Source organism: Durio zibethinus, chromosome 13 (genome assembly GCF_047325235.1).
Source record: "Durio zibethinus cultivar Kanyao isolate XHJ-2024 chromosome 13, ASM4732523v1, whole genome shotgun sequence".
NCBI lineage: Eukaryota > Viridiplantae > Streptophyta > Magnoliopsida > Malvales > Malvaceae > Durio > Durio zibethinus.
Genome location: NC_143174.1, coordinates 25,612,049 through 25,639,911, shown reverse-complemented (window position 1 = coordinate 25,639,911; position 27,863 = coordinate 25,612,049). Strand labels below are relative to the sequence as shown.

The window sequence follows — 27,863 nt, the reverse complement described above, 5'->3', positions numbered from 1 at the left end:
TTTTTTTTTTTTGTTAATCTAATCAATAATTTTTAAATTATAATAAAATATTTAATATGATATTTAAAATTTAAAATTTTTTAATGCAATTAATAAATTATAGATTTAGTAATATTTGTAAGATATTTTATTTTTATCATATCATCATTAAGAATTAATCACTTTAAATATAAGCATCATATGAATTAATATATTTATAATTTTTTAAAATTTAAGTATTATATTAAATATTTTACTGTATTTAGAAATTATTTATGTAATTTTTTTTTCTCCTCAGCGCATTGTTCGCTTCGTCAGCAACACCGGAAGGCCAGATTACTTAGGGAGCAAGTCGCAATCAACACAAATCATCGGCTGAGCAAAATGGAAAACACAGATTAGACAAAGACTGACAAAAAACCAAGTTGATTAAGAAAAAAAAGACAGAAATTAAAGAGAATGTCAGGTAAAGGAAGAGCTTGGTCCGATACGACGCCGCTTCTCCGCCAACTACAACAACCTCATCCAAAAATCCGTTCCCCATCCTCTCCCTCCGCCTTTTCCCACAGCATCTCATCCCCTTTATTCCTTGAAATGGCCGCCGCTATCTCCTCCTCCTCCGCTTCCCCTCGCTCCGTCTTCCTCGGCGTCGACGTTGGCACCGGCAGCGCCCGCGCTGGTCCTTTTTTCTCTCTCCCTTTTTCTTTTCTTCATGTAATAGCGATTGCGTGATTGTTTATGGTTTCAATTGAAATGCTTACCGTTGGATGGCTTGTTTGCTTAACCGTCCATTTGATATTGTATGATATGCGCCTGCCTTATTGTTTATGTTTGTGAGTTTTAGGGTTCCATTTTATTGTTATTTGTACTACTTGCTTTAGAAGAAATTTATTGATGATGAAATGATTATTTTAATTTTTTTTCTGGAACAATTATGTTGGTATGGTGTTTAATTTGAACCATATGATCATTTTTTATCAAATACTGTTCTTGCTTTTTTTTTTCTTTTAGTAAATTTGCTTCTGAGTTTATATAAACTTTTGATGAAGCTAAAGGCCAAATGCAAATAGCAAAGTCAATAATTGAACTGAGCTAAGATTTATGAGATGATATCTTAAGATTTTCTATGGACTTTGTCTGCTAGAGGACTAGTTAAAAGCTGAAAAGCTTATTGAATTTCAATTTAAACATGAAATTTGCTTGCTTTCTTTCTCGAATATAATACAAAAAAGGCACATCATCCTTGTTTTTTGGGGGGTGAGGGGACCTTATTGCTGCGTTTTATTTGTTTATATATCACTGCCCTCTTCAGGTCTCTTTGATGAGAAAGGGAAGCTTCTCGGATCTGCTAGTAGCCCAATACAAATATGGAAAGAAGGTGACTGCATTGAGGTAAAAAGAACTGGAATTTCAAATGACACATGAATATAACAGACTCATTTAGTGGCTGAAGTGGCTTTCTGTGGTCCTATTACTTTTTTAATGGAGTTTATGCTGCAACTTCTATGATTGGGGAAAATATTACTATCTTCATTATTATTGTTATCATTTTTGGGGGGTGGGGGAGATTACATTTTTTGGCTAATCAAAACCATTTCTTTTTATTCCAGCAATCTTCAACCGACATCTGGCATGCAATCTGTTCAGCTGTGAAATCAGCATGCACTCTTGCAAACATTGAAGGGGAAGAGGTGAAGGGCATCGGATTTGCAGCTACTTGTTCTCTTGGTTTGTATTTGGAAACATTTATCTAACATGGTGTTTGAATGAAAACTATTTTCATTTGTGCTCTATGTCATATATTTCACTGAAAAGGTAAACATATTTGTAATATTAAGGAAAATACGGCTTCTTCTTGCAGTTGCTGTGGATGCAGATGGCTCTCCTGTCACAGTTTCTCATAGTGGTGATTCGAGGAGAAATATTATAGTTTGGATGGACCATAGAGCTGCGAAACAAGCTGAGAAGATTAATTCTCGTAACTCACCGGTGTTACAATACTGTGGTGGATCTGTTTCACCAGAGATGCAGCCACCAAAGGTACCTGGTCAATGAGTCTAACCATCCAATGGTTTTGTGTTGCCTATATTCAATATTGAATTACTCCCCAGGTTAAATCTAGTTTGAGTATGCTGCATCTTTTGATAGAAAAATAGTCACAGAACCAACTTAAATTCTGAGTGTTTGTATAGAGCACCCCATATCCAGATATACATAATAGAAAAATGGAATATGAAGTTATTTTATCCCATTGCTTTTAGGCTTAATCATAGGTATTGCAGTGTGGACTGTGGACCTAACTTGATGATGCATGGTTCCACCCAATTGTGTAACTTATGCAACCTGGTAATGTAATTGGATCTATTTGTTAAATACTTTTTGAGCAAGCCTCCTCCATTACTTATTGTTGGTAATTGTCTTGAATTTGAGGCTCTGAGCCATGAATCTTGCGGGTGCATTTTTCATTGATTTGAGGCACTCTCAAATGAACTCTTTGGTATTTTTGTACTTAAGATGGTAACATAAGCCTCCTTAACTTTGGTGAATAAAAAATAGACTGTTGGCAACATGAAGACAATGAAACAAGTATGACTATTTTGTACATAGTATCATATTTGTTGAGAAAGTGCTTTTTGGATAAGGGGCAATTATTCTGGGAAAGAGTTGTGGCAAGAGGGGGACCTAAGTGGTTGTTCTTGTTGATGTTCTCTTTTTAGTTGAAAAATTAGTTTAAATCTTGAATTATTTCAGTTTGTAGGGTTCTTGTGATCATTAGAGTTGAAATGTGGTGTTGGATGAAAAATAGGTTGTTTTGTGATAATTGCATCTAGCTTTGGCTTTCTTTTTGTCTGGTTTGTCTAGTTTCTACATCTTTTCCATGGAGAATTGGTTTGATTACGATGTTCAAATTGATAGCAAATTAGAAATGATTGTTACTTGCTGCTACAAATACCTGTTTCTTGAGCTGGGTTTCGGAGGGGGAGGGGGTTGAATTAATATCTAACTCCAATAGCGTAATGTCTGTGCAAATTTGAGTTTACTGAGCATGGTTTGTAGTTGCAATCATAAGTATGGAACTTATCAATTATTACTATTTTTCATATATGATTGTAAAGTGAAGCTAGTTTATCTATGTTTGTGTGCTATACGGACAATGATTGATAAAAATATCTTTGCAGCTTTTATGGGTGAAAGAAAATTTGCAAGAGTCTTGGGCAATGGTATTTAGGTGGATGGACTTGAGCGATTGGTTGTCATACAGGTCCACCAATTCTGCTGCTCTTCTATCTCATAAGCTTCTTGATGCCAAGTCATCATGCTTTTCTATTACCTTAATTAATTTAACCTTATTTTGTACTTTCTTTTGTAGAGCAACAGGAGATGATACACGAAGTCTATGCACCACAGTATGCAAATGGACATATCTTGGTCATGCACACATGCAACAGATGAATGAGAAAGATTCTCGAGACATGGAAGCTTGCGGATGGGATGATGATTTTTGGGAGGAGATTGGCTTAGGTGATCTTATTGAAGGCCATCATGCTAAGATTGGTATGCTTTAAGAATTTCATTTCTTGATCTTACTCTTTGGTTGGACTTTAGAAAGCTAAAGTTTCCTGTTTACATGGATAATTTTCTACAGATTGATATAATAACAACAATGAATTAAGCCATTTTCTAGTGAGGGTTGGCAATGTTGATCATATTACACCACTGTACTATATTTAGGACCATACTCAATAGGCCTGATAGAAATGATGGCCTTCCTTATAGTTTCCAACCATAATGTCTTTGTTCTTCCTCTGCCTCTCTTGACATGGGTGTCCTCTATTAGCTTTCATCTTTTCATAGGATCATTTGTAAGTCTACCTGATATATGTCAAAATTACCTTTTCCCTCATTTTGCCCTCAATGGGTGATAACCCCCTACCTTTTCCCCTATGCACTCATTCAAAAATTTATCTTATCCTGTATGTGCGATATCCATCATTTATCTTGACCTTTTTTTTTTGGGAGGGGTGGGGGGAGCATGGGCGTGGTCCTTAGTTGCCCAGCATCCATAACTGTAAAACGATACTGGTATTTTCACTATCTTGTATTTTCCTTAAGCTTTCAAAAATTTTGCAATCACTCTAGATTCTAGATGCATTGCAATTTATCCATTATGCTTAGATCCTTTGGGTGACATCTCCATCAATATCTCCAATCCTTTCTGTGATTGAACCAAGAGACTTAAAATGCTCATTTGGCAGTTAGTCAATCTTCAATTCTCCCTCTCCATTTCCATTTTGAATTTGCATTCCGAATACTTTGTTTCAGCTTTGCATAGTGACTGAACTGAAAAATCTAATACTCCAAATTCTCTTTCCATAACTCAAGTTTGGCAGTAAGCGTTCCTTTTTTCTCTACCATAGTGTATTATTCAGCAAAAATGCATTCGATAGTATACAATATCCTGAATATCTAGTAAGTTCATCCATTACTAGGGCAAAAAGGTAAAAAACTTAAAGCTAACCACTGGTGTAGGCCTATTGCTATTAAAAAATGCTCTGTCTTTACACAAGTACTCACCTATTATGTTACTTTGTTGTCCATTCAAATATCAAATACAGAAGAACATGTGACAGTGGCATCCAATGTAGAAGTGCAATGAATTTGTTAGTGCTTTTTCAGCAGTTATTATTCTTCAACTTTGAATATGCAGATACTGTATTATGAAAGTATCAGAAAACATTGAAAATGATGAGTGAAACAACTCTCTGGCTACCTCGTTAATAATTTATTACTTAACATTTTACTTTTATTGTATGACCTGACATTTTTTATAACAACAGGGCGAAGTGTAGCTTTTCCTGGTCATGCTTTGGGTTCTGGGCTTACTCCTAGTGCTGCAAAGGCAAGAAATTTTGTACTGAAGATTTGACATTGATTTCAAGTGGCGCTCCCTTGAGGTCTATTAATAAGCAAATGTACTTATTTAGATATAAGAATGCAAACATAATCCTTTTATGTGGGCTTTGAAGGGTGGTTCTGTTCATTGTTGGTCCCTAGGTCCTGGCTAATTTTTTTTTTCTTTTAAAATTGTTAACTTATATTTTCAGGAACTGGGTCTGCTAGCTGGAACACCTGTGGGGACATCGCTGATTGATGCTCATGCTGGGGGGGTGGGGGTAATGGAAAGCCTACCCGAGACAAATTCTGAACCTGAAGGTTTATTGCTGGATAACTATTTCACAATTTTCTTCCCTTGCCTTATTAACAGTAATATTTTAATTTTTTGGAAAATGGTACATGCTCAGAGAATGATAATGAAGCTATATGCCATCGTATGGTGCTGGTCTGTGGGACTTCTACTTGTCATATGGCTGTATCACGGGACAAGCTGTTTATTCCTGGGGTCTGGGGACCATTTTGGTCAGGTGCAATCTCAAAATACATAATCTTGGTTACTGAGTTGTCACTGGCTTCATTAAAAACTGTCAGATAAATTCTTTCTAACTAGACATCTATATATTTTTTCATTTATAGCTATAATTCCAGCTAGACATCTATATATATTTTCATCTATAACTAGCATGTACACACACATGGCCGTACATAATGTTTGATTGGGTTAGAGGCTTCTCTCAAAGCTAACTCATTCCTTAACCATTTTTTTTTTTTTTTGCCACTTTGTTTAGTCCCAATGGCATAATTTGAAAGACTTTATATAATATTATGTAAGGTTACATGCTTAGTTTGTTAATATTGGCAGATACTTATTATTAATGGTGATTCTATGTTTCCTCTTCCCTTTGTTTTTAGCAATGATACCCGAGTACTGGCTAACAGAAGGGGGGCAGAGTGCTACTGGTGCATTATTGGATTACATAATTGAAAACCATGTTGCTTCTCCTCGACTTGCAAATCGTGCTGCCTCTCAAAGTAAGATATTGGCTGCTTTCCTCTTTTTTGCGCTTCTTGGCATTGGTTTGACTTCCTATTCTCTGTTTTATATTCCAGAAATTTCCCTTTTTCTGCTACTGAACAATATGTTAGAATCATTGATGCGTGAGATGCAGTGTCCATTTATTGCTGCTTTGACTGAAGATATACATGTTCTTCCTGACTACCATGGAAATAGGTAAAGTAAATAAAGATTTGAGTTATGAGTTTCCAATTCATACTGCCATCATATCATTATGAGTTAATGATTCTACCATTGAGATGGCACAGGTCTCCCATTGCAGATCCAAAAGCAAAAGGAGTAGTTTTTGGATTGACTCTTGACACTAGTGAGAAACAGTTGGCTCGTATATACCTTGCCACGATGCAGGCTATTGCGTATGGTACACGTCACATTGTGGAGCATTGCAATGCCAATGGTCATAAGGCAAGAAGTGCATATCTCTTCTTTTTTATACTAATATTAAGCAGATATGTTTGTTTCAGCTGTTAAATGATAATAGTTTTTTAGTCCCATGTTCATAAAGTAATGGCACTCCTTTCTGGTTTTCAGAATTCCAATTATTATGAATTGAAAATGCTGCTATTTCTTTGCACATTAGGAGTTTTCTCTCCTCCTCAACCAAAACCCAAGATTTGCATCTCACTCCAGTATTTCAAATTCATGTTTCAATTTTGAATATTTTGAGTTATTTGAGGTTTTCCCCGTCACAGGTGGCCATTTCAATATTATGTTCTTATTGGTTGAGACAATTATTAAATAAACAAGGATTTTTTGCAATAAATAGCTTGAAAGCAATTTGACTTGGAATTAAGTGATTGCATCATGAAGAATCAAGCAAAGACTTTTTTGAGCTTAGCGCTGAGAGCACCTAATAATTCCTCGCAGAGTTCACAAGGTCCAGAATAAGTAGGCCACCTGCCTTAGCCTGGGTGGATAAAAATGGAATTAGCTTATCCCAGGACCAACCCAGAAGCAATCATTTCAGTCCAGTTCATAATACCTGCTTTGGCTATGTGATAAAGGGTGTAAAGCTTCCTGTCTAATTGTCAAATGATGATCTAGAACAGCTGATGGCAATTGGCGTGACCGGTTGTTAAATTGGGCCCCTTGTCACTTCCTGTCCCCCAGTTGCACTCCTTTGATTTCCCATCCTGTCTATACAACAAAGTCCAATTTTAGTGATGATTAAGGAAAGCTTAATGGTTCAATTGGTTTTTTATTTTATTTTTTGAATAAGCAAGTGTGAATTTACACTGTTCTTAGGAAACAAATATTTATCTGTAGGAATTTATGCCTGATACTGGTAAGATTTGATTAGACTTTATCGATAGATCTTGGTTCCCAAACACTGCCACTTGACCTTGATGTTCAGATAATGTCAACTTGCAAGGAGGTTCCTATTAAAAGCCATCTAACTATTGCTTGATAATTGAATAATGAATATGTTTCTGCTATTGCTATGACTGAAGAAGAGGGTTGCTTGGCATTGGGGCATTGGTTCTTTATAATTTATTTTGCCTATCCTTGAAATCCTTCCTTAATATGTCTCTCCCCCTGTGCAGATTGACACATTACTTGCTTGCGGTGGCCTCTCAAAAAATGCCCTTTTCATTCAAGAACATGCAGATATTATTGGTTTGTACATTTGTTTTCTTTCTTTTTGCATGCATGTCTGTCCTGTGTGGATGTTCCTGCTTGCACTTTACTGACTAGTTACTTTCATCTCTCTATTTATGATTAAGATTTAATATACTTATAGGATATAGCAACATAAAACCTTTTTTTTAAGGATATATGATTTTTTTGGATCAATGGTTCTTTTTCTCTGCACTTGAATGCTGAATTCCATGTTGCCAATGGTTATTTTCTACGTTGTCTTTCACGTTATTTTTTAAACTTAAGAACAGTGAAGTTTGTAGTCAGTCATGGTTGCAGCTTGCAGGTTGAGATTTTTATTTGAGTACTGTTTACCCTTTACCGATATGTAATTTCACTGAAAGTTGAAACCTGTTAGCAAATTAGTATGGAAACAAATTATTCTTACATCACATTTGTTGTAGAAGACAGTAAAACACTTTGGATTTAATTTTTGTAAATGCCAGATAAATCAAGTGAAATGGTTCAACTAGAAGAGTGTTGGATTTAGCAATGGTATTTTTGTTATAGCTGGGCACATGTTGATTCAAACTTGTGACTTTCTTGCTCATAATTTGTTATTCCTCCTTATTTTTTTTATTTTATTTGTGGGAGACCATTTGCTCATTTTTTTTTTCAGGTTGCCCTATTATACTTCCACGTGAAAGTGAGTCGGTTCTCTTGGGGGCTGCTATTCTTGGTGCAGTTGCTGCAAAGAAGTATACTTGTCTCAGTGAGGCCATGAAAGCACTCAATGCAGCTGGTCAGGTATGCAAAGCAATCCTGGTTTGTTTTTATTCTCAATTAGTTTTTGCTATTATTATGAAAAGATGTGTTACGAAGATGTTGAAGCTCCAGCTGAAAATTGAGCTAAGGTTCTTACACAAAGTGATTCAGCGTAGACAAGTTAACTGATGGCAATGCATAAAATCTAGCATAGGATGGTGGTTTTGTTGTGCAAAGAACATTTGTCCTATAAGTTTGAGCTCTCTTTCATTGATTGGCATCAACTAGTAAAAAAAAAGATATTTCTATGGTAGGCATTAATTCTATTTGGGCCAACGATTGGGATGATGCCTAAGTTGATATAATTTTATCCAACTGGCTAAAATTATATAAGTCAGATCTTTAGCAATTTATTTTCAATATGTGTCTTTCTAGTTAATTATAAAACCCAGATCACATCACTTAGGCTTTGCTTGGCAAGAAGGGTGGAAAAGGGATGAGAGAGAAAGTTTTGTTAATCTAAAAGGTTGAGCTACAAAGCAGGAAAATGGTTATGGATTTTAACCATTAGATTAACAAGTTTTTCATTTTCACTCTATTTCCATCCTTCCTACCAAGTAAAGCTTTAATTGATGTGGTTCAATAGATGTCTCTGATGCTAAACTTGAGCAAGTCGGTAGTTGCAGATGCCCAGCGAGACCTTCACATCGTGTCTAGTATTATATTCTTTCTTATAACTAGGTTGTCCTTGAGTAGCAAGTCATCTTAGATACATACATGTATTTGGTCTTTGAACTCTTGAAATGATGCAGGTCATTCATCCATCAAAAGATCCAAGGGTGAAGAAGTACCACGATGCCAAATACCGTATTTTCCGTGAACTTTACGAGCAGCAGCTGTCACAGCGCTCAATTATGGCTCAAGCTTTGGCATAGTTAATTTGCTACTTGGTTGCAACTCGTGAACTTCAATTGTGGCTTTTGGTTCTAACAAAATGGCTGCATGTTAAATAAGTGGGATAGTGTAAAAGTTACTGGATTACTTGTAAAGATCCACTGTAAATCATTGGTTTTGTTTTTGCATGTGAAGATTAGTACAGACAAGAGGGCCCCGAATTCCTTCAGCTTCCTCTTGGTCGTTGCAATGTTCATTCTCCGCTAAGTGGAAGCTGAATGCTTAATAATTCATATATGATATTCTCTAAGTTTATTGTTTAAATTTTAACACTTATAATCTTTTTTTACTATTCACTTATGTACAAAAAAATCTATAAGATAAATATTTTATGCTTTTTTGAGTTGAGGATATTGCGTACTTTACCAGAACTTTGGACAAATCAAGGACATAGGAAAATTTTGATAGATAAAAACAAAGCAATTTTGCTATATATTATGTAAAATATATATAAAATATAAAAATTATTGAGTTATAATTCATATTAATATATCAAGAACAAAATATATTTTTTCATTTTTATTAAAATTTTAAATATATAAATTTTACATTTTTTTTCATGTTTTTGAAGTTTATCCCTTGGATCCTTTTCTATTCATCTCAAGTCCAAAAAATCTCATTATAGATAAAATAAATTATAGTAAAAAGTTCATAGATAGAAAAACATTATAGATACATAAGTATTATAATATCCCGATATCTCTTGTATGAGGGGTTTTAAATCAAACATGAAAAGACAAAAAAGTGTATTAACCTTCAAGTTTCTAACTATTCAGATTGAAAACACCATAAAGAGGAAAAAAAAAAAAAAAAAAGTTCTTTTCCTAGATTAGACAATGACTAATAATACTATAATTGCTATTTTGGAAAAGAAAAATGAGGTGGCGAGAAAAAAACAGAGCATCCGCGCAAGGGTTGAGGGAGGAGATGATAAAAAGAAGGCAGGAGGGAAAGAGAAAGAAAGATTGAAAGATGGTTGTGCCACGTGGGACATACCTGGCGTACAGCCTTGGCATCATTCCAATAAAATTCCCCATTTTTCTCCTTTGCCTGTGGCACTCGTCTTCCTCCTCCTTCACCTTCACCAATTCTCTTTTCCCCAATTTTTCTTTACTTTTTTTTTTCTCTCTTTAGATCAACCCCATATTATCATCATTCTTCCTTTTATGGGAAAATAGCCTCATCCAATCAAGCAGTGAGAGAAAACAGAAAAAAAGTTTCATTTTTTTTTTTACAATACCCAATTTTCAGTGTTTTTTTTTTAACTTTGGATTTAATTTATTTCTAACTAAAGCTGATTTGGGTTTCTTTTATTGAATCTGGAAACCACTAAATTTGGAAGCTTTGCTGGTTTTTGTTTCAGCTGTTGATGAATTTAGTTGAGTGGTAGCTTTTTTGTTTGCTTAGTTGGAGTCAGTTTAGTTTATCCTTTCTTTGGCTTTCTGCGTGTTTGAGAATTTGAGAGATTTGATGATTTCTGGTACTCTCTCTGGGTTACCAGATGGAGAATCAATCTGTTCCTGGTGTTAATTAGTGAACTTGTATATTGGTTTCCATTTTGGGTAGAGTTTTTGACACAGTTGAATTACATGGTGTGAGCTAAGAACCTTCCCATGTGTAATAAAGGAATAGTTGATAATCAAGAGAAGCATAGTAATCAAGCTGTGTATTTGATGGATTCATCTTCATCAACCCCGGCATCCTCCTCCATCCCTAGTTCCAATGATGAAACCCCGCGTGTAAAATTCTTGTGCAGCTTCTTAGGCAGCATTTTGCCTCGACCCCAAGATGGGAAATTGAGGTATGTTGGTGGAGAAACGCGAATTGTAAGCGTGCCAATGGATATTAGATATGAGGAGTTGATGAGTAAGATGAGGGAGCTTTATGATGGGGCAGCGGTGTTGAAATATCAGCAGCCAGATGAGGATCTTGATGCTTTAGTGTCAGTTGTGAATGATGATGATGTGACTAACATGATGGAAGAGTATGAGAAGTTGGGTTCGGGCGATGGGTTTACTAGGCTTAGGATTTTTCTGTTTTCGCATCCTGACCAAGATGGTTCATCACACTATGTTGATGGGGATGAGAGGGAGACTGAGAGAAGGTATGTGGACGCTTTGAACAGTTTAAATGAGGGTTCTGATTTTAGCAAGTGTGACTCTCCTGCGATGGCTTCAGTTGATGATATTTATTTAGCAGAACAGTTCTTTAACAGCATGAGCATTGATGATGGCCTTCATAGCCAGAGGAGTGGTGAGATGTTGGTGCCACCATTTAACTTGCATCATCTTACTATTCCTCATATGGGGTCTTTGCAGTTCCAGCAACCAGTTCCTCAGAGGTACAATGAAATGGAAGGTCCATGGAGTCCTGCTTACTATTCTCCTAGGCACCATGGACACCATGGACACCATGATGCCAGAACGCTATCAGAGTTTCCACCTTCACCATCTTCTTCTCATTACCGAGTTCCATTTCCAGAATTACCAGACAAATGCTTGGATAGAATGCCTGAAGAATATATGCGGCAGCAATTAAATCATCATCCCCAATATGAACACCAGCCACAGTTTTCAGATAATGTAGTATGGATGCCAACCGGAGTTATTTCTGGGGATAAGACTAGTAGTTTTCCTGGTAACATACTTCATGGTCATGGTATTTTTGAAGGGAACAACATCTGCGAGCACTGCAGGGCTACTTTCTGCAGAAATCAACCACCACATTTGGAGCATCCCAACATGGGAAATGGAGTTCCTCAGGTTAATAATCCATGTACTGAATGCCCCCCAAACCGGGAAGCTTTCATGCTGAATGCAGATGGGAAATTGGATCATGGGTTTTATTCCAAAGATCAAACTGATCCCTGTTCTGCTTATGGTGAGACACACAGTCGTGAAAGAGGATGGGTTTTGCAGCACCGATTGAACCCTCGTGTTGAGGAAGCGAGAAATCATTCACCTGGAGCTGGAGGATTGAATGACCACTATGTTCTAGATGGTGCTGGCATGAATTTACCTCTTGGGCATGCTAGTTTAACTGATGGCCATCATCTGCCCTCAAACTTTGTTCATTACCAAACTGGATCTGAATTGGGGAATGAAGTGTTTCCGGGTCAAGCTGTGGTTGCTTCATCCCACCTGCACATTTCTCCTGAAGAATATGGAGTACGCTATGGGAATTATCCTTACCCATATGTAGGAGATAATGTTTACCAAGCATCACATGGACATGTCCACGTACAGTCTTTATGGAGAAACGTTCAGAACCCAATTCATGGTGGGCCTGCTTATGAAGCATCTGGCTTACCCCCCCAGCAAGTAAATGGTGCAGTTAACTCTGCATTTTTGAAGGGCCTGGCAGAAGGTAGTGCAAGGCTTTGTGTTGCAACAGATAATCAAAATCCTTGGGTTGAGTCTTCACAAAAGTTGCTGGGTTTTGATGGGACTGCTGTTCCAGACAATGCTTGTGCGCATCCTCTCAAGGTGAATGCTGGCCCTCATGGTCAGGAAACTCAACACTCTGGCACTATTGAACCAGTTCGATCCCCACAAGATATGCTAAATTTTGCCACTTCCACAGAACATGTGCAGTCGCCAGATCAACCTTCAACTTTAATTCATGATATATCTGTTTCCAGTAACAATCCAAAATCCCTAGATGATTCTAATGCCACTGGAGCATTGAGGATTGAGGAGAAAATTGCTCCCATGGAAGATACAGAAGCAAACCATGTTGTAAAGATGGAAAAATCTGATGTTCCAAGTATGTGCTGTCCAGAGCAAATAAAAAATACTGAAGATGAATCTAAAGTAGCATCTGTTGAGTCTAGCATTTCAAAGTGCTTAAAACTTGCTGAAAAGGGTGGTGAGCAGGCAAAACCTGGTGAAAAGGATCCTAGTGCTGCTGAAAATTCAAAGCTATCTGTAAACCGATTGAGTTTCATACCAGAGTTTGTTGCTTCAGTTAAAAAAGCAGCTTTAGAAGAGGTTGAAGAAGTGAAAGCCAAAGCTGAAGATGGTGCCTCTGAGAAGTGTGATGGAGTTGAAAAAGAAGCTGCTGTAAATGAATCTGAATCAGCGGTGCGATTGAAGAAAAATTTCTATATTGAAGAACTTTTTCAATGTTATATTTTTCTTTTTCTAATATCTTTTTGCACTCTAGAATGCCCATGGGGAGTTGGAATTGGATTCTGATAATGACAACATAACCCCTTCCAAAATTGAGCCAACAAAGGCTGAGGCAGAAGCTATTTCAAGAGGCTTACAGGTCATTGTTTTCTTTTCCTTTTTCCTCATATTTACTTTAATTTCTTTCTCACTATTATTTCTTAAGATCATTGAATTTTTTTACTTTGTTTGCACATGTTTTGTTACTTTGTTTCTGATGGTAATTGCGTTTTACCTTCAGACAATAAAAAATGATGATCTAGAGGAGATCCGAGAATTAGGCTCTGGGACGTATGGGGCAGTTTATCATGGCAAATGGAAAGGTTCTGATGTAGCAATCAAGAGAATTAAAGCCAGCTGCTTTGCAGGGAGGCCTTCTGAAAGAGAACGTTTGGTAATAACTATTTTCAATTTTCCTTTTCATAAAGTTTGTTTCTTATCCTTGAAATATATATCCTTGTAATACAAGGCTGCTTGATGGTCAAAAGGGTGAATTCACCAGATATGTCTTATATGTCATAGATGTTATGGTATTTGTTTATCCGTGTAGCGAAGTTTTAAAGGGATATACCACAGTAGAAAAGCTTGTGAGTTGGTTATAAGTTAAAAGGGAAATAAGCAAAGTTCATGTTTTTTGCAACCTTTTTTTTTTTTCCAATTATTGCACAATGACTAAAAGATAAGTGCTTATAGAACTTGAAGAATGAACCACTATGTTGTTTCACACAGAACAAAAATATAAGTGGTTTATAACATTAGTAATAAAGAAGAAATTATGTAGCTTATTATTGCTTTTTCTATGCCTTCACTCAAGGCATATGGTGGCTTATAAAGCTTGGATCATTACCAAAAGGAAAAGGTGAAGGAGAATTCTTATAAATATTGTGAAGCAATTTAGCTGGTGGATTGAATGTTGGAAATTTCCGTTTCTACTTATGACATCATAGAAGGGTGTCAAAGAATAACTTTGCAGTAATAAACTCTCTTCCTGCCAATTTGTTCCTCTTCTTTCTTTCCTCTTTGGCAGGATCCTGGTTGAGAGGTTTTGTTATCACTATGATGAGAGTTCCTTGTTGCCCTTGTTTATGATTGTCCTACCATATGTTCCTGGAAAGACCAGCTTTTGCTATTTGCTTTTTATATCTTTCTATTTTTCTTTCACACTTGGTCTTTTTGTTTTACCGTTTCAATTTAATACCTGTGCATGGTGGCTGTTAAATCAAGGATATTTTGTGGGACATGGTTCAATTGTTATTTTTTTAGTCCCTCTCAAGTATTCTATTTTCAAAGTTCTCATGATATATGATATTTTAATGCTTCTCATATATTTATTGATAGCAATCTCTATTTTTGTGCTGCCATAGATTGCAGATTTCTGGAAAGAAGCTTTAATATTGAGTTCATTACATCATCCGAATGTTGTTTCTTTCTATGGTATAGTTCGTGATGGTCCTGACGGATCCTTAGCTACTGTTACCGAATTCATGGTTAATGGATCCTTGAAGCAGTTTTTACAGAAGAAGGACAGGTAACATGTTAATAGCTATGTGGTCAGGTTGCCATTTGAGCATCTTCACTATCGTTTGTTCTATAATTGTTGTTGTTTGCCTTAGTATGCACCTTTTTTCGTTTCATGGTAGACTAAACAAGCCAGAATGTAATATTTCCCTAAGTAATATGTGTGACACAATAATGTTATTGAGCAGGACTATTGATCGTCGTAAGAGACTCATCATAGCCATGGATGCTGCATTTGGAATGGAGTATTTGCATGGAAAGAACATTGTACATTTTGATTTGAAATGTGAAAATCTGTTGGTAAATATGAGAGATCCACAGCGTCCAGTATGCAAGGTATGCTGTCTTATAAATTGTTCTGGAACTCAAAACTTTAAGTTGGGTTTGGGTATGGTGTTTGGTGTTGGGGAGATGGGGGGTCAGCAAAACTTTTTTTCTTCCAAAGTTTTCTGGATGTTATTGTCAGCTTGTTCTGATTTCTGTAATAGTGGCAGCTTGCTAAGAGTTTCAGCTTGAGCTCGTTTCTTCAGCATAGGCTCTTCTTACCTTGGTCTTCAATTGATTCTTATTATAAATTTTTTTTTCAAGGATGTTAGTATTAGTTTTCTTATGATGGTTAATGGAGTTGGAACTCATGCAATGCACGCATACCCTTTTAGATTGGCGATTTGGGCTTGTCAAAGGTCAGACAACAGACATTAGTTTCAGGAGGTGTTCGTGGAACTCTACCCTGGATGGCACCTGAGCTTTTGAGTGGTAAAAGTAACATGGTATCTGAAAAGGTAATATTACATACAGACTATAGAAAATCTGGAAACAGATACAGCTGTTTTCAACATGAGTTATTTGTTTCCTTTGCTTCTTAAGACATTGCATTTTTTACTAATTTTATTTATTTTTTATTTGGCCAGAGACTAATCTTATTCATGTTTCATCAATTTCTGTGCTTCAGATTGATGTCTACTCTTTCGGGATCGTTATGTGGGAGTTACTCACTGGCGAAGAACCTTATGCAGATATGCATTGTGCTTCTATAATTGGTAATTGTCATAAATTGTAGTATCTTGTATGTTGAGAGCGAATTGCTAAATGTCTTCGTTACATTCAGCTCAGAATCTTTGTTACTTTGTTTCTTCACTTTACGCTGACTAAATATCTGGTACACGTATTGGACATGTCCATCAACATATTCATTTGGCTCTAAGGAAGAACTTACTAAAGATCAAACATTCCTTTGTGGGATGTGGGTCTATGCCTGACAGTCATAAATGTGGCCAGCACTGTAGCAGTGATTATTTCTTATATAAATATTAACTAGGTTTTGTTAGAATTTCTCTTTTTTATTTACAGTTTAATTTTTATATCAACCTTCATTTGATAGCTGGAAAAAAATGGAGGAAGAATAAGAAAAAGAATTTGGGAAGATTTTTAGTTTATGTTTTGAGGGAAAGGGAACTTGTGCAATTTGTTTAACACATCTGGAAGTCGATCTGTTACTAAAACATCAGTTTCTGTGACGATAGGCCAATGGCACCATGTTTGCTTTGGGTTCAAGTTGTCATTTCTTAGCCAAATTGTCTCTTGACTTGTAACAGAGTCATGATTGAAATGCATGTATCTGTAACTAGAATTGGATCTTCTACAGGTAGAAATGACCTGAATTATTTTTATTCCGGGTTGATCTGTTCTAGCAGATGATCTGAATTTTTGGTACTTAAATTTTATGCATGAGGTTGATTTCTTGAGTTCTATGCATGGAGAACATCCGTAGTTGCACGCTTTGCATGCACGCAGAGAAAGACAAGGGGGAGGGTGTTTGGAGATGCCCCGGGGGAGGTGGGATGAGAGGAGATTCCTTGTTAATTCTGAGTTTTTCATATGTCTTTGCCTTTAGACTTAAGGTGAAAGCTGAACCTTGTTCTGTTCTTCAATGTTAATTGTTTTAGTATATTCTTGTATAATTGGTGCTATCCATCTAATTTACTGCTATTGAACCTTGAAACTATTAGTTTTTGTAATGTTTGAACTTAGGCTTATTTATAATCTTTAGGTGCTGTTTTTCAATTCCCTATTGGTGCAGTACTGGAGGAGAAACAGGGTAGGGAGAGAAAAGAGAGGAAAGAGAGAAAAGAGAGGGGAAGGGAGAGAAAAAGAGGGACATACTAGAGGGTAAGAGACTACTTTCAATATCCAAATTAGGGAAAGTTCTTGAAACATTATGATAATCTGCTTTCATAATCCAACCCTAACCGTCCTTCTAACAAATGGGGGAAATCCCATAAGTCTAAACAATAATAAAACCCTAATAATGCCTCAGAGATGATCCTCCATCATTGATTTGTAAAAGCAGTGGTCTAATCAAAGTTGTCATGTCTTTGTCAGGGACAAAGTTTGTAAGTTTTAACTATTCTAGCACTATCCAAGCATGGTTTGCTTGTTAACAATTTCAGCATTGTTATTTACTGTTCATTCGAGGAACTATCCTACCGATTAATAAGCAATTACTTTCTAAAAGAGAAAAAAAGAAGTGACTTCTTTTCTTTATTTTTTTTTGTTTTCTTTTGTTTGTAGGTCTAAGTTTGATGCAGTTTGTTTATCAAAGAATTTAGTATATACTTATCAAAGAAGATAAGTATGAAGTTCTTTGTTATTTGAAATAGAAGAGAAATCAATTGTCGGATATGGACTTCTAACACATTTAAATATAATTTAAAGGATCTTTTCTAACTTACGCGTCGTCGTTCTATTAGCATGCATGCTTTTGGACTTTACTTTCAGAATATATGTGTAGATGTGAACTTGGCCTGTGAATGGATTTTTTACTGCAATCTCTTCCAAAAGTTTCTTCTTTTAATATGCAGGGGGAATTGTAAACAACACTTTACGTCCAAAAATACCATCATGGTGTGATCCTGAATGGAAGACTTTGATGGAAAAGTGTTGGGCCTCTGATCCTGCAGAGAGACCTTCATTTTCAGAAGTATCTCAGAGGCTGAGGAACATGGCTGCTGCAATAAATGTAAAATAAAGCCAATCCCGAAACAAGGATTTCACTTTCTCGCCATCGTTCTGGGAAAAAGAAAAATAAGAGGCCCAGTTACTGCAGTTTAAGGTCATCTACTGGTTAGGCTAATAATACACTACTATGCCTTGGTTCTTCTGTAATGGATCTCTTATAGTACTGCCACGAGTTCTTTCAAGAGTGCAAATATATACACTCTGGGCTGAATTATACTCAGGGAGACTACATAACACACGGAGAGCCATGAAAGTTCAATTGGGATGTGGGTTTCGCTTCTTACAATTTAATCATAAATCTTGCGCAAAATGGTTTTTTATGATCATTAACAGGTTTCAACTTCCCCACTCAGGACTGTTGCTATTTGGCGTGCAATGAAGATGGTGGTACTATGGCTGAATGCATCTATCATTTGAGATGGGACACAGATTTTTTGAAGATCTGTATATAAGCTTATGGTAACTTAAGACAAACATATTATTATTATTATTAAACCGAGAATGTTCGTGTATATATATATATATATATATATATATATATATATATGGTGTAAATTGGATCTCAGATGTATATGATTATTTCAAAAGGGTCTTCCCATTCAATGATGATTGTGGCTGTGTGAAGCTCGAATGCTTCAGCGCTGCCCTTTCCTTAGATACTAGGAGTTTTGAGAACTTAAAAAGCACTATTCCATTTAAAATATCCAAATGTTTGCTCTGTAAAAACCAATCTAACATTGAATTATTATGTGCAGTTCTATATATAATTCCTTAAAAACAGCAGAGATTCGGTGGACATTGTATTATTATGATGGCAAGGAATCTTTAGTTATAAGATTGTGCTTGGTTGTTCAAGGGGTTTGCTGCCAGGAAAAGTGAAAATTAACTAAAATATTACATGGAATAGCCTCCATTAACTGAGTGAAATAATGGTTCCATGCAAGAATTCCCTGCGCCCCCCACCCTTCCAATAAAAAAAGGGAAAGAAAGGGAGAAAAGAACACAAAATCAAGAGGCAATCCTGTTTGGTTGATATTCGTACTCTGTATGTCCCACTTTCACTGACCAAAATTGTGATACACTTATTGAAAACCAAAATCAAGAGTGATAAATATTCAAACATTTGATGGACTTTATTCCTCTGTACAACAGTGCAAGTTCTTTTTATATGTATGAAATTAATGTGGCATGAAGGGTTTTTTTTAAAGTTTTTAATGATTAAAGAAATGAGGTGAAGTAGGAATTAGCATGGCAGCACCAACTCTCCAACGCAAGCAAAACACCACAGGGTCAAATACTGTGACACCATCATCTCCACCCCCCTAACGCCCTTTGGCTTGGCTCTCTAGAAACCCAGATGCTATATCTTATTCTCATGCACCTAACACGCGGGAAAGACTCTTTGTTTACAAGTCAAAGTTTCCAATGTGCCATTGACTTCTCAACATAACCTTTATGTACGTACGTAAGTACTTGAGTTTTATGGATATTGGGTTTTCGAAAGACTATTGTTGGAATTGGATTTTCCTCGTCTCTCTCATTTGTAATTCATTTTATTTGTATAACTAAAAAATAGAGATATTATCAGATTAGTTACATGATTACGAATATATCTTTTAATATTGTTAAAGTATTGATGATTGTTTTCAAAACATTTACCCACCCACTAATGAGAATTCATCCTATGGTAGTTTGGCTTTTGTCTCTGTTCAAAAGATAAAGAGACAAAGGTCTGAAAAAGCCTCACTTTCTAGTGTGTGATGCAATCTAAGACGCATTTTACATTGAAATTTATGCATGGTCTCTAGGTGAGTAAACTACTGTAACCAGGGAAGAAATATCAGAAAGAAAAAAATGCTCAATTATAATGCTCCACATCACAAAAAAAAAGACTTATTATGTCTTGAAATCAGTCTTCCATTGACTCCACTTGTGGAATTTCTCAAGGAAACAACAAAATTCCAAAAACCATATATACGAATATGATGTAAAATTCTGGCTAGTGAAATAGAAGGTGACATGTCGATTCCTTGGATGCTGAAAGGAATTGGTTTGTTACGAAAATAAAAATAAACAAAACAAAGAAAAGCAACAGGAGTTGACATTTGTTCATAACTTGAGGTAGGGGGTAAAGCTTGGAGACCCCATTTGAGCTCAGTAGCATGCGTCCATTTGTAGCGTCGTTTTGCCCTTATTTTACAAAAAGTGCATGAAAGATAATGACATGTTTGATTAATTAACTCAAATATGCCGATAATTATACATATTATTAAGAGAGTTGAGCAAGTCAGCCGTTGGTGTCATATTCAAGGCAATATTGTAAAGAATTAAACAAGTAATATGGTGTGAAAGTCCACCATTTGCATGCCTCATTGTCAACTTAGCTGACTATTTTTAACGATCTTTCCTAGTTCTTTCTGATTTTTATCTTGGAAATTAACTCAAAATCTTATCTTGATCTTTGGGTAGTAGAAATATTGAACCTGGAAATGACAGGTGGATTTAGAGATCAATAAAATAACATGAATCATCAAATAAATGATTAGTATATATAGTTTCTTTGAACTTATAGTTATTGTCCTTTTACATCACGCCTGATATTCATCCTAATGGTGTCCATTTTCAAATACAAAAGAAAAAAAATGTAACAAGATGAGAGAAGGCATGCCTTTTTTTTCTTTTCAAAGGTAGTATATATGGGAAAGTCCTAAAATCTTATAGATCACATCCCTCTTAAGGAGTAGTAACAAGCTAAATTGATTTGGTGGTTATAGATAAAAAAAAAAAAAGGACTGCAATAATGTAGCTACATATGTACTATACCGTTGGATTTTGCCATTTTGGCTTAATTTTGAGTAAATGCATATGCATAGGTGATATAGGTCTAGTTTTAGACCCTCAAAAGAAGGGGTCAAAAAGCAAAAGGGATGAGCCAATCCCCAGAGGATAAAGGCCTAAGAAAATCAATTAACTTTCTGCTAATGCTTTCTACGGGGATCTAAAATAAACTTTAGATATGTAGAGAAAAGGAGGAATCTTGAGTTTATTATTCTAGAAAAACCATTCCAACTTCAGTTAATTTTGGAAGGAGCAACACTTCTATCAAAGTATCCGAAAAGCAGTTGGCCAGTGTAAAAGCAATCAACATGAGGGTTGGATTAAGTGGTTAACCCTCTTTTTTCTTTTAAAAAAAAAAAAAAAACATAAATTAAAGACCCCAAACTCATGATAGAACGATTGGTTAAACCAGGAAATCAGCAGCTTCAAATGTCAATTTCTGAATTTAATCCTTTTTTTACCTCCCAAACTTCAGAAAAGAGAGGTTTATAGATCTGCCATTTGCAATTAACCAATCCACCTTGAAACTATTCAATCAGCTTTGTTGATATCTATCTCAACTACCCAATTCCAATTTTGTTCCGAAAATGCAATTGGATTATCCATTGAACTTGAATCAACAGTTTAGGTAAGAGAGCCAAGTAAGAAAAAATTAGATTCCCACAAACAAAAGTCAACCAACATTTTGTATGTTTGTTATCATGTATTAAACCAAAATTGATTAAGTACCCTGGTCTAACAAAGATATAGAAATCTTCACTAAAGCAACCAATTAGTTTGCACTTAACATCAATCATCACTCCATTATTGTTGTTATTATTGTGTGCAGCCAATAACCATCCAAGCTTATCTTTTTATCAAAGGACCCCCACCCTTTACCAGCTCTCACTCAAGGAGTCTTAAGCTTTGGTCTTGTTTATGATGAAATGCAGGTGTTTGTATGCCAATGCATAGATTCTTGTGTTAAGAGAAAAGACAAGCAGAAATATGTTTTTTTCTTTTTAAATCTATAAAAGAACTGAGTCCCTTTACAGATTAACATATCAATATTTTGAAGGTGCGAGTGCTTTTCAATTTTGATAGTTTTCCTCTTGTTATTTCTATGTAGTTGGGGTTCTGGAGTACACCCTTTTCTTTCTTCTCCTAGCTTAATAAAATCCCCGGGAAAAATTATTATTATAGTAAGGAAACCAAGGTCAATGAGTGGTGCTACTTCTAAAAGGTTTGAATACTTAATCCGCTTCCCTTTGGCATTTTGTCCCTTCACTTTTCTTAAAGTATTGCCTTCCCTTATTTTTCAGTTAATTACACAGCAACCCTAGCTAGCCAACTTGTAACAGTTAGACCTTGATAAATTTATTATATCACAATATGAACAGGCGTTAGAGCAATTTTGATGATATTGTGATTATTTTTTTATAAAGGAAGTCACAATTTTGAAATAAGACATAGGTTTTGAAGTGTTAAAATTTAAATTTCAAATATGTTATCTCTTAAGTGTGATTTTATAAAACAAATTAATAAAGTTTCTTATTTGATATTATAATTGTTTAGTTCTTATTATGTGAGATAAAACAATAAATTTGACCTTAAAATTTTTTTTAAAGAATAATTTGTGTTTTTTAAAAAAGTTTAGCAAAGCTTTTATTTATATAATTTAGCAATATTTTTATAAATTTTGCTTTTATTACAACACTTCAATACAATATTTGGAATAGATTTGCTATTGAAGAGATTTGCAAATACTAGCAATTAATTAGATATATATAATACAAATACATAGTAGTTTTTTATTTTTTTATTTTTTTGCTAAATCAGAGTTTATTTTATAGAATAGTCTAGAAAGCCTTCTCAGGCATACATAATATAGTTCATTACTAAAGGTGAAAAAGGTTTTAATAGTATAATGTACATTTTAAATTTCACGGCAAAGAATTAATTACATAAAAAAAAGGGAAGAGAGAGGGAAGAGAGAAACCATTTGTCAGCTTTATCACTTACATTGACAAAGTGAATAATGTAAGTGGAAAATATGTTTGTAAAGATCCACATGCATCATTTGCGAGGTTGATGTGGCTTTTATTGACCTTGGCTTTCTTTTATAGGCTTTTCTTCTATATTTTTGTGTACTCAGATTAGATTTCAATGCTAGCTTAGATGTTTTTCCATGACTATGATGTGTCTACTGTCACCATGATTGACACTTTGACAACAATAAGAGAAAGAATGATTTTGATTACATTGTTGGGGTCTCTTAATTGGTCAAATATTTAGTGTTTTGGACTTGATTGTAGTCGCAAAAGCAGTTTCTAGCTAGATTGGCAACTGCTTTAATATGTTTCACATGTGCAGTACAATGCTTGACCATTCCATCAGACCAGGGACTAAGGGCACTGCGCACGTCAAAAAGCCAAGGCTAACCATTCCATCAGACCAGGGTGGCATAGCATCGTAAGCTAGCTAATTCAAAGAAGTACTTTCACCGTATCGAGTTTTTTTTTCTTTGATTTCAGGTTCCCCAAAAAGATATTATATCAATATTATGAGTTGGCTACACCTCTTAGCAAGCCTGAATCGAGTTTTAATTAAGCATGTATGAATCAACTTTTTTGTTTTTGCTATGCCAAAGTTAGATTGTATGAATCAACTTTATTAGGTGCTAAAAATATTATCAGAAATTAATTTAATTAAATTCGAAAATTTTATATATGTTTATCAAAAGAAAGGTACGCATCTTCTGTGCTTAAAAGTAAAATCAAGGGGATAGATCATGGATGGTTTAATATGTGTAAAAATGAAGTTTCCTTTTTTAGAATGAAGCTTCTTTTGCTTTCTTTCTTCAAAGAACCAAAGAAACATTATTGTTTCAAAATATCTTCAAGTAGACTTGGAGAAATGGTTGCCAGTCTCAGTTTGTCCAACACTGGTTTTCCCATATAGATTATTACTTTTCCAACTAACATACGTATCTTAAGGTATGCTCTCATAATATACCATATGACCACAGATCTTAACACTTGGCTGTCATTCCAAGAAACTTCCCCCAGTAAAAATTATCATAGATATCAAGGATTATATATGTTAAAATTAATAATTTTTTATCTTTTGTGTTACAATTGGATTCAAATTCGAGATACTCAATTTCAAAATCAATTACAATATCACTGAACTAACAATTCATTGGTGTTAAAATTAATAATTAAACATATTTGGTTCAAATAATTCACTTATATAGCTCTAATCTCTTGGTCTTCTTTAATTAATCTTTTTTACATGTAGCAGCCAATCATGTGCATTAAATTAATTTTCCGTATACAATAATCCTCTAAGCGTAGTCTAATTAATTAAGTTTAAGCATAGATTAATAATGGAACAATTCAATGATATAGAAGAAAAACTGAAAGGGGAGAAGGTTTTTTTTCATCATGAACCAGTACATGCAGCGTTGGGTCCAATTCGAAATAATAAACTAATCAAACTGAAGAAAAAGCAGTGCAATTTAAAATGCAAAAGAAGAAGAAAGTCGTGATGTACTTTGTCTAGTTGTGATAATAGTTTGAGCAAACTAATCCAAACAGTAAGAGAGAATAACACCTTGCTCAAACGCTAGATCGAGAGGAAGAGAAATATAGGGTTGAATAATGAAGGTGTGTGTGTGTGTGTGAGAGAGAGAGAGAGAGAGAGAGAGAGGGGGGGGGGGGGGTCAGTTGTAAGACCTTTTTGTCCTCATAAATGCCTTATGTCACCCGGTAATTCTTACCTATAAATCTTGGTCTTTGCTTTCCCCATTTTCCCCAAACATCTAAGCAGCTTTCCCTTTGCTCTTCCTTTGCTTTGAAGAAAGAAAAAGAAGAAAAGAAGCACACGTTCGGGCGAGATGGGTCGAGCGCCTTGCTGTGACAAAGCCAACGTGAAGAAAGGTCCATGGGCACCTGAAGAAGATGCTAAGCTCAAGGCTTATATCGAGAAGTATGGCACTGGAGGCAATTGGATTGCTCTTCCTCAGAAAATTGGTGCCCTATATTCCTACATGAACTTTTTTCTTGTTTGTTTCTTTGAATGATTTGTATTGGGGAAATTCATTTGCATGTTCCTATAAGATTGATTGACTTGACCTTTTGTATTTGTTGGGTAATATTCACAGGCCTTAAGAGATGTGGGAAGAGTTGCAGGCTGAGATGGTTGAATTATTTGAGACCAAACATTAAGCATGGTGGATTCTCTGAAGAAGAAGACAACATCATCTGCAGCCTCTATATAAGTATTGGAAGCAGGTATACTCTTTTTTCTCTCCAACTATATATTAGGCTTGGATTGCTTGTCTTTTTATTCTTTGTCCTTGATATCCTCCACGAAAATATATGCAAGACCTCAAAACTGTACAGTCAGATCTTTTTTTCCTAGGGTTTCTATAATTCTTCTTTTGTTCTTCCTTGCTTCGTCTCTTCTTGTTGAGGATAACTTTGAAAGGACTGGATCTACTTTTTAGGTGGTCCATAATTGCAGCCCAACTGCCTGGAAGAACAGATAATGATATCAAAAACTACTGGAACACTAAACTGAAGAAGAAACTACTCGGGAGACGCAAACAATCTAATTACAATAATAGATTGTCGCCCTCGAATCAGGACCTTAATGAAGCCAAGGGGGCAGATGATAATCAATTCTCACAGGGTTTAAGCAACTCAGCCTTGGAACGACTACAGCTCCATATGCAACTTCAAAGTCTTCAGAATCCTTTCTCTTTCTACAACAATCCTGCTCTATGGCCTAAGATTCATCCCTTGCAAGAAAAGATGATCGAAAGCATCCAGGCCTCGAATAGAAACCTTCTTATGCAACCTCTCCTGCAAAACCCTCAACCTGCAAATGAACAAAGTGCTGATGATTTCTATGACCAACCTGCTGCTACAGCTTCTCTGGTGCAACGGCAAGATTATCCAAAAATCAGCAATGCCAAGGAACTTGAATTGGATAACTTTTCGGATGGAATATCTCCATCAGATGGCCCAGCTCCCTTTGGCACAGGAGACAATTTGATGGACTCGGAAACTGTACCAAAGACAGATGGAAATGATCATCACGGAATACCACAACCAATTAATGAGGCTATTCAACCAGTTTCAAACTTCCAGGCTGAGCTGGAAGAGTTTTTCAATAACAAAACAGCTGGTTATACACCACAGGAAGACCAAATGGCTGAATTCGATTGCTTCAAGGAGATGAATGGTTCAAAGGACAGCTTAATTTGGTGGTCTAGTGACTTTGATGCAAAATCAGCATCTTCCAACTCTTGGGATTCAACTTCTGTTCTTCAATCCAATGGAATGTTTCGAGACTATGAATTAGGTTATAATATGTAGCTAGAGAACCAAAAAAAAAAGGGGGGGGGGGGTAGGGATTGGTTCAAGGCTTTAAGTTAGTTGTGGACATAAGATGGGGAACACTCGGATTTCATACAGAGATCATGTAAATTGTGTGAATAATAATGTTAATTTTCTTCTAAGTGTCTTACCAAATTTGAATGGTGTGGTTATAACTGTAGTTGCTTTACCTTTTTTCTAGAGATTAAAATGCTTTGAGACAAATATATATTGACTGAGGTCTTCCTTAGAATGGAAATAAAAAATATGAGTGGGGTTTTTTTCTCAATCGATAAGAATCTATATGTACATTTTCATATTTATTGTTTGCATGAGCACAAACAAAATAAACACATATTTCCATGTATCTAAAACATGGGACAAACATCACATATTTCAAGTGTTACGTTATCACATTTATATCGAGACCTAAAAACTTAGAAAAAAATAATACATTCAAAAAGAAAATTAGGAGTATGGTGCATGCATGTTAAAAATAGGACCACGACATACCCTAGGTTTGTGCTGCTGCATTATGTGCATCAAGGTTTCAACTTGCAATGAATAAAACAATAAGCAAAGGCATTTGGGACTCTAGTGCAATGACTTTATTATGTTGTTCCCTCAGTTCCAAGATTCCATGGAGAGAATAACCTGATTGACATTGGCATTTCAAGGCCTTCGAAATATACATGGAAAAATGGGGTAATTTTGTGGTGTAGAAGCCAGAAAGTTACTTGGCAACTGAAAAATTACGCAAAAAGGGACTTCAGAATTTTTATTTACCTTTTGTTCGGCAAACCATATATGTAAAGATTAATTGGAACTCATGGTTTATTATTTCACCTTGTACTGCCAAAACACAAAGAAAAAAAACAACTTACTGCTCGCACAAGAAACATGCATCTTCCCCCTAATAGCCTACCCAAAATTGCCTTTGTTTTGATGAATTTTATTGGTTATAAGTTATAACAATTAACTTTTTATTGTTGAAATTAGTATGGGAATTTTTTAAGGGGCCCCTAATTTTTAGGTGTTATTTTTTTAATATAAAAGGATTTGAACTGAAGTCTTTATATTGGAAAATACATAGATTGTACATGTGTGGTGAGTTAAAATTGAATTTCACTAATATCTCACTTCTTTGCCAAGGAATTTCACCTTTTTTTTCCTGGTAATTTCCACCAGTTTCATACCGTTAAAGCAATTCTTTTTAACATGTTTGAATATTGGGCTTAGGTAATATGTTGATTGGATTCGTAGGAGCAGTTTCTATTATTCTTGATGTTTTTATTTGGGCGGGTTAAAAAAGGCTCACCTCAATGGGCCAAGCATGCAACTGATCAGAAAATCAAAATAAAAAGGAAATGCGGTGAGCGTGGATCGAACACGCGACCTTCAGATCTTCAGTCTGACGCTCTCCCAACTGAGCTATCCCCGCTTCTTGCTTCCCTCGTGGGTTGAGGTTCATCTAATTCAATATGTACGTATTATGTGCTCATAACACTAACACAGAATTCTCTTTCAATGGAAAAACTTCTAAATTTAAAGAGAAGAATTACACAAAACTGCTAAAGCATGATGCAGTCAAGCCCTCATGCAAATGTCAAGTCTTTCCCTTCACCCTTCATGTCAATGTCATTCATTTTAGTGGCAACCATGTGGATCTCACAAATAGCTCGTCATGCAAATGCCAAGTCTTTCCCTTCA

At 35.5% G+C, this 27,863-nt stretch overlaps 3 protein-coding genes and 1 non-coding gene across 9 annotated transcripts; 3 read left to right on the top strand and 1 right to left on the bottom strand.

Moving 5' to 3' along the window:
* The first annotated feature begins 254 nt into the window (after positions 1 to 254).
* LOC111303417 (FGGY family of carbohydrate kinase) lies at positions 255 to 9,590 on the top strand. Of its 3 annotated transcripts, XM_022899666.2 has the most exons (15): positions 255 to 658; positions 1,292 to 1,371; positions 1,590 to 1,707; positions 1,841 to 2,019; positions 3,159 to 3,241; positions 3,350 to 3,534; positions 4,818 to 4,879; positions 5,085 to 5,193; positions 5,283 to 5,402; positions 5,788 to 5,907; positions 5,986 to 6,106; positions 6,199 to 6,355; positions 7,495 to 7,567; positions 8,208 to 8,335; positions 9,106 to 9,590. In XM_022899666.2, the coding sequence occupies exons 1-15, from the start codon at positions 439 to 441 to the stop codon at positions 9,226 to 9,228; spliced, it is 1,878 nt and encodes a 625-aa protein (XP_022755401.1). In that variant the 5' UTR covers positions 255 to 438; the 3' UTR covers positions 9,229 to 9,590. The 3 variants fall into 3 exon arrangements, with proteins under 3 accessions (XP_022755401.1, XP_089598451.1, XP_089598452.1); XM_089742325.1 differs by lacking the exon at positions 5,283 to 5,402 and having other exon boundaries at positions 291 to 658; XM_089742326.1 differs by lacking the exons at positions 4,818 to 4,879; positions 5,085 to 5,193; positions 5,283 to 5,402 and having other exon boundaries at positions 291 to 658.
* A 537-nt stretch (positions 9,591 to 10,127) lies between these two features.
* LOC111303416 (RAF-like serine/threonine-protein kinase 20) lies at positions 10,128 to 18,605 on the top strand. Of its 4 annotated transcripts, XR_002691764.2 has the most exons (9): positions 10,128 to 13,329; positions 13,412 to 13,516; positions 13,658 to 13,810; positions 14,781 to 14,944; positions 15,123 to 15,270; positions 15,594 to 15,716; positions 15,887 to 15,974; positions 17,796 to 18,218; positions 18,306 to 18,605. XR_002691764.2 is itself a non-coding variant. In XM_022899663.2 (8 exons), the coding sequence occupies exons 1-8, from the start codon at positions 10,861 to 10,863 to the stop codon at positions 17,960 to 17,962; spliced, it is 3,417 nt and encodes a 1,138-aa protein (XP_022755398.2). In that variant the 5' UTR covers positions 10,128 to 10,860; the 3' UTR covers positions 17,963 to 18,605. The 4 variants fall into 4 exon arrangements, 1 of the variants encoding a protein (XP_022755398.2); XR_016326799.1 differs by having other exon boundaries at positions 15,887 to 16,835; positions 17,796 to 18,605; XM_022899663.2 differs by having other exon boundaries at positions 17,796 to 18,605.
* A 5,940-nt stretch (positions 18,606 to 24,545) lies between these two features.
* LOC111304266 (myb-related protein 306-like) lies at positions 24,546 to 26,156 on the top strand. Its single transcript, XM_022900804.2, has 3 exons — positions 24,546 to 24,803; positions 24,935 to 25,064; positions 25,280 to 26,156. Exons 1-3 carry the CDS (start codon positions 24,668 to 24,670, stop codon positions 26,151 to 26,153), a joined length of 1,140 nt encoding a protein of 379 aa, XP_022756539.1. The 5' UTR covers positions 24,546 to 24,667; the 3' UTR covers positions 26,154 to 26,156.
* Positions 26,157 to 27,521: 1,365 nt separating this feature from the next.
* TRNAF-GAA (transfer RNA phenylalanine (anticodon GAA)) lies at positions 27,522 to 27,594 on the bottom strand. Its single transcript has one exon. It is a non-coding gene; the product is annotated as a tRNA-Phe (tRNA).
* Positions 27,595 to 27,863: the final 269 nt, after the last annotated feature.